Source organism: Bombus bifarius, unplaced genomic scaffold (assembly GCF_011952205.1).
Source record: "Bombus bifarius isolate JDL3187 unplaced genomic scaffold, Bbif_JDL3187 scf7180000008096_frag, whole genome shotgun sequence".
In the NCBI taxonomy this organism is placed as follows: Eukaryota; Metazoa; Arthropoda; class Insecta; order Hymenoptera; family Apidae; genus Bombus; species Bombus bifarius.
In genome coordinates this window covers 1,368-17,253 of record NW_022884444.1, presented here as the reverse complement: position 1 = coordinate 17,253, position 15,886 = coordinate 1,368, and the positions used below count along the sequence as shown (strand labels likewise).

General features: G+C 33.7%; 2 protein-coding genes and 1 pseudogene across 2 annotated transcripts; 2 read left to right on the top strand and 1 right to left on the bottom strand.

Annotated features, from left to right (window-relative positions):
- The first annotated feature begins 486 nt into the window (after positions 1-486).
- On the top strand, positions 487-3,535 carry LOC117208444 (organic cation transporter protein-like). Its single transcript, XM_033449633.1, has 5 exons — positions 487-807; positions 1,429-1,541; positions 1,733-1,947; positions 2,573-2,921; positions 3,207-3,535. The coding sequence occupies exons 1-5, from the start codon at positions 493-495 to the stop codon at positions 3,385-3,387; spliced, it is 1,173 nt and encodes a 390-aa protein (XP_033305524.1). The 5' UTR covers positions 487-492; the 3' UTR covers positions 3,388-3,535.
- Positions 3,536-5,787: 2,252 nt separating this feature from the next.
- On the bottom strand, positions 5,788-7,096 carry LOC117208443 (annotated as a pseudogene).
- Positions 7,097-13,255: 6,159 nt separating this feature from the next.
- LOC117208445 (probable glutathione S-transferase 6) lies at positions 13,256-15,599 on the top strand. Its single transcript, XM_033449634.1, has 3 exons — positions 13,256-13,292; positions 14,355-14,522; positions 15,467-15,599. The coding sequence occupies exons 2-3, from the start codon at positions 14,357-14,359 to the stop codon at positions 15,502-15,504; spliced, it is 204 nt and encodes a 67-aa protein (XP_033305525.1). The 5' UTR covers positions 13,256-13,292; positions 14,355-14,356; the 3' UTR covers positions 15,505-15,599.
- Positions 15,600-15,886: the final 287 nt, after the last annotated feature.

Sequence of the window (15,886 nt, the reverse complement as noted above, 5' to 3'; positions counted from 1 at the left end):
CACGTAGAATCATCCCCTTTCCGCGTGTACCACCAGTTACCAACCACCCTGTATAATTCGTAAATAGAAACGTATTCTTGTCGATAAGTAACGAAACACTTACGGAAATTTAAATGGGCTTGAACAATCATCGGGAAATTATTAAAGTCCTTGTTATTAGATCTAAACACGATTTAATCGTAGAACTAAACACGTTTGTTAAATTAATCTATATATTGTATATCTACTTTTTATATATTTGTAACTCAAATTTTTCTTCTTCATATTGCGTTAAGTTGCCCCAAAAGTTTCTTTCGTTTTATATTATTTTATTGAATTACGTATGATCTATTTTGTCCCAATGAATATAATTCAATAAAATAATATAAAACAAAAAATAGTATGCGTCTATTATCTCCTTACGAGACGAAAGAAATTTCTGCGACAACCTAATATATTGTTCCATTCTTTATTCACAGAATATTTCTTTTACAGATGATTCTTCTAAATATTATGTTTTTTATTCCAGTATTAGAATACGTTGGACCAAAGTGGAGGACATTCGTGGCGAATATGTCGATCGCAATATTCTTCACATTTGCAACTTGCATTCTACCCTGGATCGCCTATTATTTGGCCGACTGGAGGATGACCTGTATTGTCACCTCAGTTCCTCTTGTTCTAGCCGTAGGTACGCCATGGTTGATACCGGAAAGCGCTCGATGGCTGGTCAGCCAAGGTCAGATAGACAGGGCCATTAAAATCCTTGGTAAATTCGAGCGAATCAACGGCACCAAGGTGCCCGATGACATCTATAGACGATTCCGGGTAAATAAACCGATTACCGCAATCTTTTCCGTATTTTCTACTTTTATGATCTTTCCTGCTTTATGTGCGTTCTATAAAGACCAATTTATATGCCTTTAAGCATATCATATAATCATTTTCTTTGAATAGAAGTCTAATTGGGTCTTTTACGTAATGAAAATTTGTTTACAACCTAGTAATTTTATATCTTATTCATCACCTAAATTGCCAGCGATAAATTGCTGTCAATTTCTGTTATTGTCTGTTATTGTCTATTTCTGTAATGTTATTTATTGAATTTGTATATTGTTTTTATCTTTGAAAATTTTTATACAAATAGATTAAACATTTGGAAACTGCTCAGTCTATGAATAGATCATGGCAATATTAACATTAATGTACGATATAAGGAGATAATCGACTTTCAGAGGTTTGATGTTTTAAAAAGTAAAATGAAAAAATTTGCGAACGTCCAAGTAAACTATTTCGAAATGATCGTCTCATATAAATATAACATAAACTTTCTTCCGGATTTTATCGTAATCTTTGTACACATAACAGATTCACATAAATTTGTAAGAAAAACAGACAAACGACATTAACTAATTAAAAATTAACAAATTAAAAATTTGCTAATAACAGGAAACCTGTGCCAGAATCTGCAAAGAGGAGGAAGCAGACAAAACGTACTCCGTGTTGGATCTATTTAGAACGCCACGACTACGGAATATCACGATTCTATTTATTGTTATTTGGTTCGTATCGCTATTAAACAGATATCAAATAGATTGACGTAAAATCGGAATTGTATCTTGTAAAAATCTCACGAACAGTTTTATATCTTTTGTCTAAAAATACTTCATTTCTGAAGCAAGGAATTTGCTTCTCACATGAAATATGATAGCGTGCTTTTCTTTATCATATGAAATTGTTTTACGAAATATAGGATGGCGATTTCTTTGGTGTTCGATGGTCACGTACGAAACGTCGATAATTTAGGCCTGGACGTGTTTGTTACGTTCACGATTGCTGCAGCAACCGAGCTGCCTGCTGACACGTTCCTCACGCTCGTTCTTGATCGATGGGGCAGAAGATGGCTGGCGTGTGGTTCCCTCGTCATTTCTGGTATCTTCAGCATCTGGGCTTCTGCCGTTTCCAATAGTTCGTACATTTCGTTTTTATATATTCACCCTTCTATATTACTGATCAATCTTCTAAATAACTTAAGTCGATAATTCTGACTTAATCAGACGAATATTTTTCATTCGTATAACATTGTGGTATTTGAAAGGAAGAAAATGTATATTTTGGAATATTTATAACATGCAAATGCTTGTAGATTATTTGCTACATTGCTAGAATAGTTTCCAAGCCCTATCATGTATCCGTTGTATAGATATTTTATTTCCCCTTCTACTGCTTTGATCATAAGATCGCTTCGTATTTCCGCATATATCAAAGGGCGTTGGCAATAGTCCTCAAAATGATGGGCTTCAGCGCTCCAGCAGTGCTATATGGCTTTCAGTAGCCGTAATCCATAATACAATCCCTTAGATTCAAATTGGCTAGATTAACGTTTTATAGATAAGAAGCTTATTGCTTGTGCTTAGCTTAGAGCTAAGCACGCTTATATTAAGCTTAGCAAATGCTTGTATCAACTATTGCAGACAACCAGACAAATTACAGACAGATAAAATAATTTCTTCCCTTTTTATTCCTTAAAATTTTCTAAAATTATTTCATGAAAAATTAGAATTAAAAACTAATGCTAAAATTTTTTCTTCAGGTATATATACAGCTTCTCTGGCAATTCTCGGTAGATTTTGGATAAACATTTCATACAATATCGGTCTCCAACATGCGGCTGAAGTATTACCAACTGTGGTTAGAGCTCAGGGTGTAGCTTTGATACATATAATGGGATACGTTGCTAGTATCCTCGCACCCTTCGTAGTCTATCTCAATGTTGTGTCCTCGTTCCTACCTCTTCTTGTGCTGGGCACACTCGAAATTATGGGCGGTCTTCTGACTCTCTTTTTGCCGGAAACATTGAATAAGGATCTTCCGCAGACGCTGCAGGACAGCGAGGATTTTGGAAAAGATCAGAAGATGTGGGATGTACCTTGTATCGGAAGGTAAAATCACATAAAGGAACTTTCGGTCTCCTTTTTTCAAAGATATTCACAGATCTTCAAGCTCGAAGTTCAAGATTCTCAAGCATTCTGTTAGATCTACATCTTCGTATGCTTTCGTATTACTTTCTTCTTAAAATCTGTTAAATCTCTCAAAAGAAAACTGGACTATCTTCTTTCTTCAAATGCTTTTTAAATCTTTTGAACAGAAGAGAAGGATCGAGTTGGGAAGTTATTCAAATCTTTAAGCGATTGGATTCAATATTTTTAAACGCAATGTTTTGACAGGAAACGCGAGGACGAAGAGACACCACCGGTCGCCATGTTCCGATCATTTTCTAAATGCAGTGCGAGGAATTCGATGAGAGCGTCGCTTCGCGGTGAACCTTTAAGGAGTAGCATGCTACGGAGATCGAGTATAAAATCGAGGAAATGCGAAAACTCGATCACAGAGGTCGAAAGGCTGTAGCGAAACGTTCACCACGAAGTACAATATTTGTCGCGTTGATCTCGAGCAAAGAATCTTTAGTCTTCCAAAAACGTGCAATACATGTATTAGAGTAAGACAAGTTACTGAATCCAGGAATCTTAAATTCCACCGTCATTAATATTCATTATCACAAAACAGCGGATTTTTATGCAATTATGGGTGATTCGAAGATACGAAAATTTATAGAATGCGTATGACGCAAAATTTTGTAAAATATCCAAAAGTACAGCACTATCGATGATATTTAATGGATAGAAACATACTTTTGCCCAAGTCCTTTCGATTGTATCAAATCTTTCAATTGTATTATTGTATCCACGAAAATATGCATTTGCATAAAGATCCGCAATGCAATTATCATCGCAATTTTTCATCAACAATGATTGATTAAAAATTCAAACATTAGGCGAGCGAATAAGAATTAGAGTAAGAACGTAGGTTAAAGTAATTGTCGTAAATTGTCGTGGGTAGTTAATGTTAAAAATTAGTACTTTCCTTTGTTATAAAAGTTCCTGAAATTGTTCGTACAAAAGCTCCATCTTATAGAATATAGTGCAATAATCGTTATACTAGTAAAATAATAACATCATAAATATACAAAATATATTATCGAGATGAAAATAATATGGACAACGTGGTGTATGGCCACGAGTTTTGTACCTTGATCGATGCCAAGATAACAAATTATTATACAAAACAGTGAAGTATCCACGTCTGACATTAATATTGAGTATTACCATTACTGTAATTTAATTTTTAACCGATCCTGAGAATTCCTTAGAACGTAAAAAGTGTAAAATGTTACTGTGCATTTCAAGATTAAATGCACTGTAATTTAGAAACAGTTATGAAGCGGAAACAAATAATTTATTCAGAATAAGAATTCTACGTAATCATGTTAAAAAAAGACGTACTTATAACGCGTTTAAACTCCAAATATGTAAAGACAATAAGGGGAAAAAATTAAACGAAGAATCGTATTTTTTGTAAATTCACACAAGATTTTATCGAAAAAAAAATTAAGATTTTTTGAAGAACGTACAAGACGGAACACGAACAATAAATAAGGGATGTTAAATACAAAAAATAGATTGAAATTTAGATTATGAAATATAAAAAAAATGATATTGCATAATTTACAATTATTTTCGATAGCTTACGTCAGTATGTTGGAGTGTAAACTATAAAATATTCAAAAACTGATACCATTTAGACATAATTTAGAAAAACAATAAATTGCGGAAACCGATAGTTAAATCTCGATACGATCGATACTCCAAAACTCTAATCCTAATAATTACTCAACAATAATAACCGATAATTCATGTTGATTAATGTTTGAACTCCGTTTTTTTTCTGTATGTGTATACAAATTTTGTACAGTTTGATAAAGCGAAATTAAATTATCATCTTTTTGTACTACTTCAAACATTGAGATTTGTCATCTTCAAGGTCGATCACACATATTTTCATATTGCGGAGTTGCAAGGGTAATTAATTTTGCAATCGGTTTTCCTTTGATATAGATGTGAATACAAATAGCCATTGATTGACAATATACCGAAGCAATTCTAGTTTAATTTGAAGTCATCGATCCTTTGATATTTTTGGAAGAATAGTAAAAGTACAGAGAAAACAAGAAAAAATGGCGTTAACTAAAAGATAGCTCCAATGTATCTCATAAATATTATCTATGTATCATTTGTAAGATGTAAGTGACCAAGATATCGAATTATACAAAAATTGTATGTAATGATTAATACTTGAACGTTACTTACATTTATGTACATGAAAATTTGATCTTTTATTAACTAAGTTATTGATCGACAAAATGACTTCCTACATAATTCTCCGCCTGAACTGAAATGCATATTTTTTTTTACGCAAGCCTTATGTGCAGCTAGCAACGAGCAACCAGATTAATTACTTTACACACGGTCGTATCTTGTTTGCTGTAGGCGAGTTCTCTCGTGTAATCAACGAAGTACTCAACTTTAAAGCGATAACAGAAGAACATTATTGTATCGATAAAAATCATGCTTTCTTCAAAGAAATATGTAACTCGTATTTTTTTTAAAGCAACCCTCATAACGCATTGAATAAAATAATCATACATTTTTTTTTGTTCAACATTTGTAAAATACGATATTATCAAGATCACCAAGGAGGTAATCTTCAATTCTTAATGAATATAATAAAAAACATAATTAATGATTGTTTGATGGTTTTATTATTATCTCTATAATACAAAAGCACAACATCGTGTCAACAGTTTATATAGTTCGTATGTTTCTGTAGGAATACACAAATAATAGTTCTCTATCACAACGTAATCTAAAGGGAAAACCCTAACTAAATGACAAAAATATCGGTAATAGCTGGAACTAATGAATGTTAAAAGCAATCAGTATATTCCATACAAACTTCCATCAACACGATTCGTTCTTCGTTCTCTCAACACACTAAGACCGCAATCTTTAAACGCTTATAAAACCATAAGCAATCGTGAAGTTTAGAATTCGCTAACTGGGCGTCTCTCAATCCAGTTTTTGATCTTGGGCAGAAGGAGGACCTTTTTCTCCAGCAGCTTCAGATTCTCGTAATTCTCGATCAGATCAGACTTGTACATAAAGTTCAAATAATCGAGCAGAGCAACGAATGTTAAATCAGCCCAAGAGAGAGTACCATCGTAGAAGTAGCCGTCATTTTCCTTCACTTGCTGGTCCAAACGTTCTAAAATGAACGGCAGCGTCTCTTCAGCAGCCTTGCGTTTTGCAGCTTTGACCTTCTCGTCCTCCTCATAGTGGAAGGCGGCAATTTCTGAAAATTTGTTTTCAGTTAAATACTATTCGCTAATGTTATACTAACTTGAATACAGTCTTGTGCGAAATTTAAATGATACTGAAGATAGAATTACAATCCTTTTTAATCCTTTGTCTTGTATTGTTGACATACGTGTATCGTTCGATTAAATCAAATATTAAATCGGATTTCAACTAATAAATACCTGAACAGATATGTACTATCTGTTATCAAGATTCTCATAAGATTTATGCAAAACAGCACTGGATACTCACTATGACGAATATCATGAATAGTATCAACAGTGGCATCAATATGAAGATTTGCCCAGTCAGTCTTTCCAGCTAAGTCATATTGTTTGGCTAAGTAACGGCAAATAGCTGTAGACTGAGCAACCTTCCTTCTATCAGCTACGAGCATAGGAAGCAGGCCATAAGGAGTCACTAAAAACATACAACTAATAGAATCAAAGATTCTATCGAACAAACAGATTATGATGCTTCTTAAATATCTAGCTTCCTGTTATCTGTTTTGGAAAGATATAATTTAATTTATTGATAATTTATCAGCAAACAAAGGGCATTGTCTCCTTAACAATACCTATTGTTCTCCCACATATCTTATAGAGCAATGGAGAGTAAACAATAATCTCTGTTATACTCTGCATAATTGTGTTCTACTTTATTTAGCTACTTTAGTTAAATTAGGAAAGATGAGATTTAAGAAACAGAACTTCTTTAAATTTTAAGCTTACAGGGCTTTATTTCTGGCCAGACGTCCTTTTTGATACGTTCATCTTCAAATGGAATACTAGCATAGCTGAAGAAGAACGGATTGGTTCTGCCAATGCCGTAACTGGGAAGTAAGTCAATTTATAGAGCGGCATCTTCCTGGAAGTATAATATATACAAAGTAAAAACAAAGAATCATTGATGACAAGAATTATATTATTACAAATTATGAAGTATAAGACAATTTAAGTAAAAAGCATCGACTACTAACTACTATTTGTATCTTTATATTTTAATATAGCTTAGATATAAAAAGAATATTATTTTTGGATGTAATAATGTATAAACTTGCGCCAAATATTATAACGAAATATTGCACTTTCTATTTAAGTAGGATAGACATATTACCGGCATTTATCTTTTTTCTATAGCAATGAAATTGTTTATAAAAAAGTTTATAAGAAAACTATCAATTAATGCAAACAACGCATTTCAAAATATTAATTACATTCGCGCGATTCGTTATCCCTAGTATTAATTTAACCATATGGTCCTATACACCCAAGACCCTCTAACAGTAATTTAGTACCATTACTAGTCGTATGTACAATGTATGTTTGTATACAACTTTCGTAACTACAAAACATTCAGCAGTGATTATATATTCTTCCAAACATAAGAAACATTTTCTAATTGCATACTTAAATTTATCGATCAATTATGAACATATGATAAAATTTATTTCTTTCAACTACTAATTTTCAAATCCTCTGCTGTTCCGTTAATTGAACGACGCGCCGACTTTTCGTACAAGTATCTTGTATCTTATCTGTATTATTTAGTTATCAATAAAGAAGAAACATTTTCTAATTGTATACTTAAATTTATCGATCAATTATGAACATGTAATAACATTTATTTCTTTCAACTACTAATTTTTAAATCATCTGCTGTTCGGTTAATTGAAGGATGTCGGCTTTCTGTAGAAGTATTTCATATTTATTATTTAATTATGAATAAGGAAAAAACATACAAAATATAGTTTTTAAACGGTTTATTATTTATAAAGAGAAACTTTGACTCAGGATATATATACTATATATATACTATTTACTTACAATTTTTTTTTTTAAGACTTCAAAGTCGAAACAAGCACAGGAAATTTCCAAGCCGGTTAACAGAAACTTGAATGAGACAAAAATAACCTTTAGATATCTATATGTTCTTCTTCCCCCCTGTTGCTTCCACGTAACTCTTATCCTATTGGTGGAGCTGTGCTGATATGTGAAATTATGACTACATAAAAACATCCGGAAAGACTCATTGAATGATTTTATAGTTTAAAATTTTATAGTTTAAGGTTAATAAATTTCCATAAATTAAAGTTGAAAATTTATGAGAACATGTTTTCTGTAACAAAACTTAGTAAAAACAAACTAGTAAGGTTTATAGATTCTTTAATGATTATGTACGTATTCATAAACTAGTTCGATAAACATCGTTGGATAAAACGTCGAACAACACACAACATTGAAGCGCGACATTTCAAATTCAAGGACAAATATTGCGAACAAATGATATTAAATTTACAATAATCTCATGTAAGAAAAAATAAAAGGGATAAAGGTAGTACAGAAGATAGAAAAATCTATAAAACTGGTGGCTGGGAAATAGAAAATATATAAATTTATGTTATTAGAGTTTAGTACTTCTGTCGATCAATGTGTTACGACCGTTCGCGGAGAGACGCAGTCGCAGTAGCGAGAGGCGTAAATTCTCGCTACGATTCGGTGAATCGACGCCGCGAAGTAGTCGTTCCCCTGTTTCGGTTAAGATAAGAGGTGGTTAAATGAATATGACACAGTATAGTAAGTTATATTTCACCGTTTATTCCAACAACTTATAACGAAGGCAGTTACGCTGGTGCGTATGTACGAGATGAATGAGTGACTGATCTGTGGGTGTGTCCTACCCGGTGGAAGGATATTGACCGTTCGAAGGATGTAAAATCAGAACTGTCTTGGGAGACGATGCTGTCTCGGAGGAAAGCTAAGGATGGGTGTGTCTAGCGCACGGGACCATCGGATTTGTTGGTGACGATTTTAGTTAGGAGAGTGAAGGAAGTGGCTTCGTTGTTAATTGGTTAACGAAGGGTCTTAACCGCCCTCGAGAGAATGTGGTTAGTGGGAGGAAAGTTGCAGCATACGTGAGAAAAACTAACTTTCCCTTGTCCAGTCGGGGTAGACAATAGTCTTTAGAAATTCTTCGGAAACAGACGTTTGTTTGGTTTGAAGGACCTTTTCTAGGAAATCTATGAGATTTATGGAAGGTACTTGAAACTATGGAGGATACGCTGCGAGTATCCGGTGACATCTCGTTGCCATATTGCTCGCGGTGCGACGTAACAAAATGGAATAGAAAGATTATACCACAGACGAAATTATACTTTATACTTTATTATACTTTATACTTTATTATTACATTACATCAATTGACATCTTTGGAATTACAACGATTCGATACACATTTTAACGTTTTAAACGTTTTAACGTTTAACATTCTAACATTCAGTTAGAACTTTGTATTGATTAGAGATATTGTAACGACCAGAAATATCGATACATATATCAATACTTTTACCTCGAAATTCGTAGATTCGTACTCTTCATTGTCCATACAAATTGTGTCATATATGTCCAAACCAAATTTAATTTCCAATTTAAAACCAAAATTCTTTTTCGAAAATGGCACTTCCAATTCTTCTTATTCTCACTATTTAATTGCTAGCCGTATCAAGTAACAACGAAAAAAAAATAATAATATCTAAACGTTAAGCAGGTCCATATTTTGGGGGATACAATTAAAAAAGTAAATCGTCGGTGGAATATTGTTTCATCTATCAAGAATTTTGGAAGATATAATTAGAAAGGGTAGAAAATTGTACTCCTTATCGAGCATTTTTTAAAATATGATTGAGAAAGTGGAATCTGGATAGAAAATTGTTTTACCTACGAAGCATTATAAAAAGTAAGTTTAATAAAACTATACCTTGGATATTTCATATATTTTTTCATATTATACGCATTCGTTAAAATTTTACACTCCCAAACATCCTGCTATACTTGCACAAAAAAGCGCAGTCTAGTAATATCCCCCTCACTGCTCCTCGCATTTTCTTTCTAATCATCTCTCGTTCGCTTTTCCTGATATTATTCTCAGCGTAAGTTCAGAGTGGCGGTTTTTAAACTCAGGAACGCGCGGCTGTTCGTTAAATGAAATATCAAACGTAAGAATTGCCGCAGTCTTAACGCGAGATAATTCATTTCGTAGCACAGAGCGCACGTCGTTGAATATTAATTCATATCTCATATAAGTTGCGAATAAAAAAAGCAGATAAAAGAGGACAAAAATCCGATAATTACCGCGAATCTTTACGCAATTTCAAGAAATACAAAAGAAATTTGTTTGTAAGCATGCTACTAAGTATTATTAGAAGTACTGTACTTTCGATATTTTACATATTCTTGCATATTTTCTACATTGTTCTGTATTTTTGTATCCTTAAACTTTCCGTAAACGCGTAAACGTCTGCGTTCTGACAATGACAAGGAAGATTCTACTGATAAAAATAAAGCATCGAATTTCACCGAACTCTCAGAAATGTAATTCTCAGATCACATAAATTAAAAAGAAAGAACAAAAGAAAATACAAATATATATATATACATACGTAGCCACAAATCAATTTGGATCACGACAGATAAAATAGGTAGCAATAATGTCTCCACGAACATTATCATAATTTATTGGAATTTACATAAAAGCCAAAGAATGCTATTGTTTCAATGACACGGCGTTTTGTCGAGTTAGATAAATACGAATTGTGTGTTTGAACAAGTGTTCGGTCGTGTTTCACGCGACGAAAAAGGAAATCACAAGATAAGGTGTCGCCTCGTTGGAAGCAACAAATCGCAATACGAGGGTGGAAAGTGGGTGACACCGGGAGGATTACGAGGGATGAGAAATCTGTCGAGAGCGTGAAAGGCTCGCGGTCACCGGGTTTCTCCAGTTCTGTCGCTTTTAACGCCGAGTTCTTCCGCTTCGAGGATAGAAGCTGCGAAATATCGAGTCCATTGTCCAAAGATTTTCAAGAATATCCGATGCAACGTCTTGAAATTTACGAGAGCAAGTCTGATAAATTCTTATCTCTGGTCCATTCGTGGCCAACTTTTTAATACCCTCCTAACTTGTAACGACAAATAAAAATATTGGTACAGGCCAAATTTTTTTTTGGATAAAATCTTGTGTGAATTTACGATTCTTCGTTTAATTTTTTTCCCTTATTGTCTTTACATATTTGGAGTTTAAACGCGTTATAAGTACGTTTTTTTTTAACATGATTACGTAGAATTCTTATTCTGAATAAATTATTTGTTTCCGCTTCATAACTGTTTCTAAATTACAGTGCATTTAATCTTGAAATGCACAGTAACATTTTATACTTTTTACGTTCTAAGGAATTTTCAGGATCGGTTAAAAATTAAATTACAGTAATGGTAATACTCAATATTAATGTCAGACGTGGATACTTCACTGTTTCGTATAATAATTTGTTATCTTGGCATCGATCAAGGTATTTAATATACAAAGCGTACAGATTAATAAGAATTTTAATTAATCCTTCTTCTATAGTATTCGCCGTTCCTTTCGAGCTCGTACCAATTCAAATAGACTTTCGAATAGATTTCAAAGATTTGTCTGTTCAAATAAAACGCGATCTTTTTTATTTCCCTATCAGTCGTCCCGTTACTGTTCCGTTGTTTCCAACAGATTGCAGATTCGTTTAAAAAACATTTGTAACGAAAAACAAACCCACTCGAAGAAATGTTATTCAATATCGCATTTATAACTTTCATAGACATCCTCCTCTCATTGCTATCATTGTAAACAGATTGAAACTTCGTTTGCAAACACTCGCGATTAAAAAAAAAAAAAAAGAAGAATTAATCTTAATCAATTTTATCTTGTGTTCCATTTATAATTTTCATAATTGTCTTCCCGACGTTGTATCATTTTAAATGGCTTTTTTCTATCCATCTATGTTGCAGCGAGATCAACGGTCCTAATTACTAAATTGCACGATGTGTTCATACAAATTCACTTTTTATGAACGCGATGAAACGAAATGAAATCTAAGTAGAGATTTGTTTTCTCATCAAGTATAACGAGTTTTATACTTTGGATAGATTGCCTCGTTGCGAGAAGGTCTTAATCGTTTATAATTGCGATTAAGTAATTGCAATAAGTCATATTTTTAAGAAACGTTCTCACATGCTGTCACACACTCTAATTAGAAAAGGATCATGAAACATTCGGTTTATGATATTATTTGTTTGTAAATCTTCCTGCGTCCGGAAACTTTTTTAAATATGAAAATATTTATATACAAAATTAAATATTTTTTTCAATATCAACACTTCTTGCGTTTATGTTGTCCTAGTCAGAATTATATTATTTCGTGTATCCTGTTGCTTTTTATATGTTAGTCCTCCCGTTGGCCGCGGATTCGTTATCAAGCCTGAGGCCCTCGTCACTAGTGTCACTATCGACAATAAAGGTACCCCACCCGCGACCGGACGATGGAGAACTCCAACACGGAATCGCAATCTCCCGCGAGCCCTGCCCGGGAGGGCGCCTCGAGCTCGGACTCGGAGATTCAGACTCGACATATATATTATTATATATATTATATATACTATTATATCTATATAATATATGTATTTATATCTATAAATATACGTATAAATATATCTATTTAAAAAAATAAAGTTGACCTTCATATATCGCCAATAATATCGCGTGCGTATAAAGAAACTAATTACATTTAATTATTACATTTACATACATTTAACTATTATTACATGCATTTACATACATTTAATTATTATTTTTTTCATAATTATATCTCGTTTGAAATATTTTTCGACATAATTAATTGTTTCAAAAACACATATTCCAGCCTTCTAAATGATTTATTTTGCGTATTATACGAATTATTCCATCTATAAATAAATTGTTCTCTATACACACAAACTCGCACACAGTCTGTTAATTACACGAGTTAATTGTATCATTTTTCTCGATAAGTTGACAGAGCAAGGAAAATGAGCGACGAACCTACCTACAAACAAATCTACTTCAATGCCCGTGGTCGTGCCGAACATATACGGTACATATTTGCATATACTGGCATCGAGTATACCGACGAGAGAATCCCCGAAGAACTCTGGCCTGAATACAAGGATTGTAAGCGTGAAGAATCGATTTTTACTTTCATCGTTCAACTCTCAGGTATCTACCATTTACTCAAACTTTTCTGTATATAAAACTTTCGTTTCACGTACAGGCTAAACTTACTTAAAGTAAAATTTCATACGGAATAAAGTCGAACTTTTCATTAAGTTTTGCTTCCGTAATATCGTGTTTATCGAATACCAACTTAATTCACTTACGATTCTCGAATTTTTGTGTTGCAATCTTTATTGTTTTCAATGAATCGAAGCATTTCGAATATTTTGAGAAAACCGTAAATAGGTGACTTAAAATAGGAATACAAAAATACTTCTACGTTTCTCGTTAATTTAAAAACTTTTTAGGACTTGTCGGAAAAAAAGGATAAAAAATTGAAATCAGTTCGGAAATGAACAAGAACATAGCTAAAAAGTCGAAAGAACAAAGCAGACATAAAATTCGATCTTCCGTTGCGACATTTCTATCGTAAATAGTATAATAAAAGATTTACGCAACATAGTCTTCGATATAATCCTATATGTCGCTTGCAGATAGAGAAACCAAAAATCAACGTAAGTCTGTAAATCAATCCTGTCGGTGTAAAACACAAAATTACGTTCGCAAGAGACATTCGATTTATATTCCTTGCATTTCAATTTTCATTACAAGAACCGTGTACATTTTCTAATATTTTTTCCGTGTCTGGTATTATGCGACGTGAATTTTTTATTCGCAGTTGTAAGTCCACTATCATTGCATAAGGTCTTCCCGCAAAACGATACTGATCGTTCCTCGTACATTCAGTACACCGCATCAGACAGATTCGTTCCTTTCCGTGAGAATTACAAATTTTATACTCGATCTTTTATCCTTGATTTTAAAAACTTTAGGTTCTTCCCAACAGTCAAAAACACGCGATACCTTGTCCATCGTAATCGTAAGAAAAGAAAAAAAGGAGAAAGAAGACATTTCTGTATTTCTTTACTAGGCCATGTTGATTAAAACCGAAATGATTTCGATTCATTTATTCACAAGAACGCAACGGCCTCGGAAGCTGTGTTGTGATTTCCTATCGATCGTTTCCCTCTACACAGTGTTCATATGAGCCATGTCTGTTCTTAGCAATGCCTTATAAAATGCTGCCTGTGCTGGAGATAGACGGGAAACCAGTAGCGCAGAGTAACGCTGTGGCGCGATACTTGGCGAAGAAGTACGATGTAATGGGAAGGAACGAATGGGATGCGATGATATGCGACGTGCTCGTCGATGCTCTTGGAGATTTGAAGCAAGGTGAGTAACTGATGAGATGACTTTGCATTTGTCTCACCAGAGAGACAGACGTTCAAGAATTCATTGTGAAAAGACGAGTACAAACAAGATACGTATGTCTTTCCGTTAAGCGAATGTTACAGTTTGTTTGCAAAAGTCAGTTTTTAGATTATAGAATCGTAGATAGAATTTAGAGGATAGAAACTTTTAGTAGTCACTTTTAGTTGAGTAAAGTCTTATCGACAATAAGCAGACTACGTTATGATACAACGATTCCAACTGAAGATTTCTATCGACATCACGAATTCGATGGCTTCCAAATTTTCTTCTCTGCAATCTCAGACGCTCAACTCGAAAGAATCTTTTAGATCCCCCGACAAACACTCGACTCAGGTTATCTATTATCGTAATCTTCCTACGGGATTTTTTTAACTGCGTTGCGTTAACGAATAACGGGATAACATCACGTTTCTCTCAACGCCTTTCAACGTTCTACAACTTTTATTCTTTGCAAATCCCTGTCTCTATATGATAAACGCTGGTTATCCGCGGAATTTACGATTTCAATTTCTTTAACGAGATATTTATCATATTACACAATTCCTGTAAATGTATTTGTAATTATATCGCCGAAGAATTGTACTTAATTAAGCTATGAAGTTGTGGAATCGTGAGAAGGATTATTTTTATAGAACTGTCTAATTTCCATTCGACATTGATTAAGGATACACATTACTCTTTTTTACATAATACCAGTTTTGTCATTTTTAATTAACAAATACCTCCAAAGGTTGAAGTTTCTAAAATTATCCATTAAATTCTGACAATAAAATAAAAATCCAAATTTTTCCTAAAAAGCTAGTGATCTTTAGTTAAGAGTTCGATTTTTCACATTTTTCAAGGTAAATTAAAAAAATTGTTTAATAGAGGAGGTACAAAATAAATGTATACAAACCTTTTTTCATACGACATGGGCGGACTTCGTGTTTGCAGCGGCCCTTGAAAATTTCGAGTATATGTTTGGGGCATCAGCTTTGGATAAATATCCAGCTCTTCGAGCATTGAAGAAAAGGATTCATAGAATACCGGCTATTTCTGATTGGCTGATTAGGCGCCCATACACAAACAGCTAAAAAGCTAAAAACGTGTGGAAAAAAGATGACCAGTACACCACTACATATATGTAGTATCGTGGACGAAAGGCCTAAGAAATATCGGGCGAACTATGAACAATGTCGCGAGTGCCGAGGCGCCGTCGGGCCCATCAATGTGTCATCGGTCTTTTCAAGTGCATAGTTTCGTGGAAAAGACCTACGTGACCCTGGCTACGAGCGTCTGCAGAACACGTGTGCGGCGGGCCTAGGAAAAAGGCAATAGAATGCGAC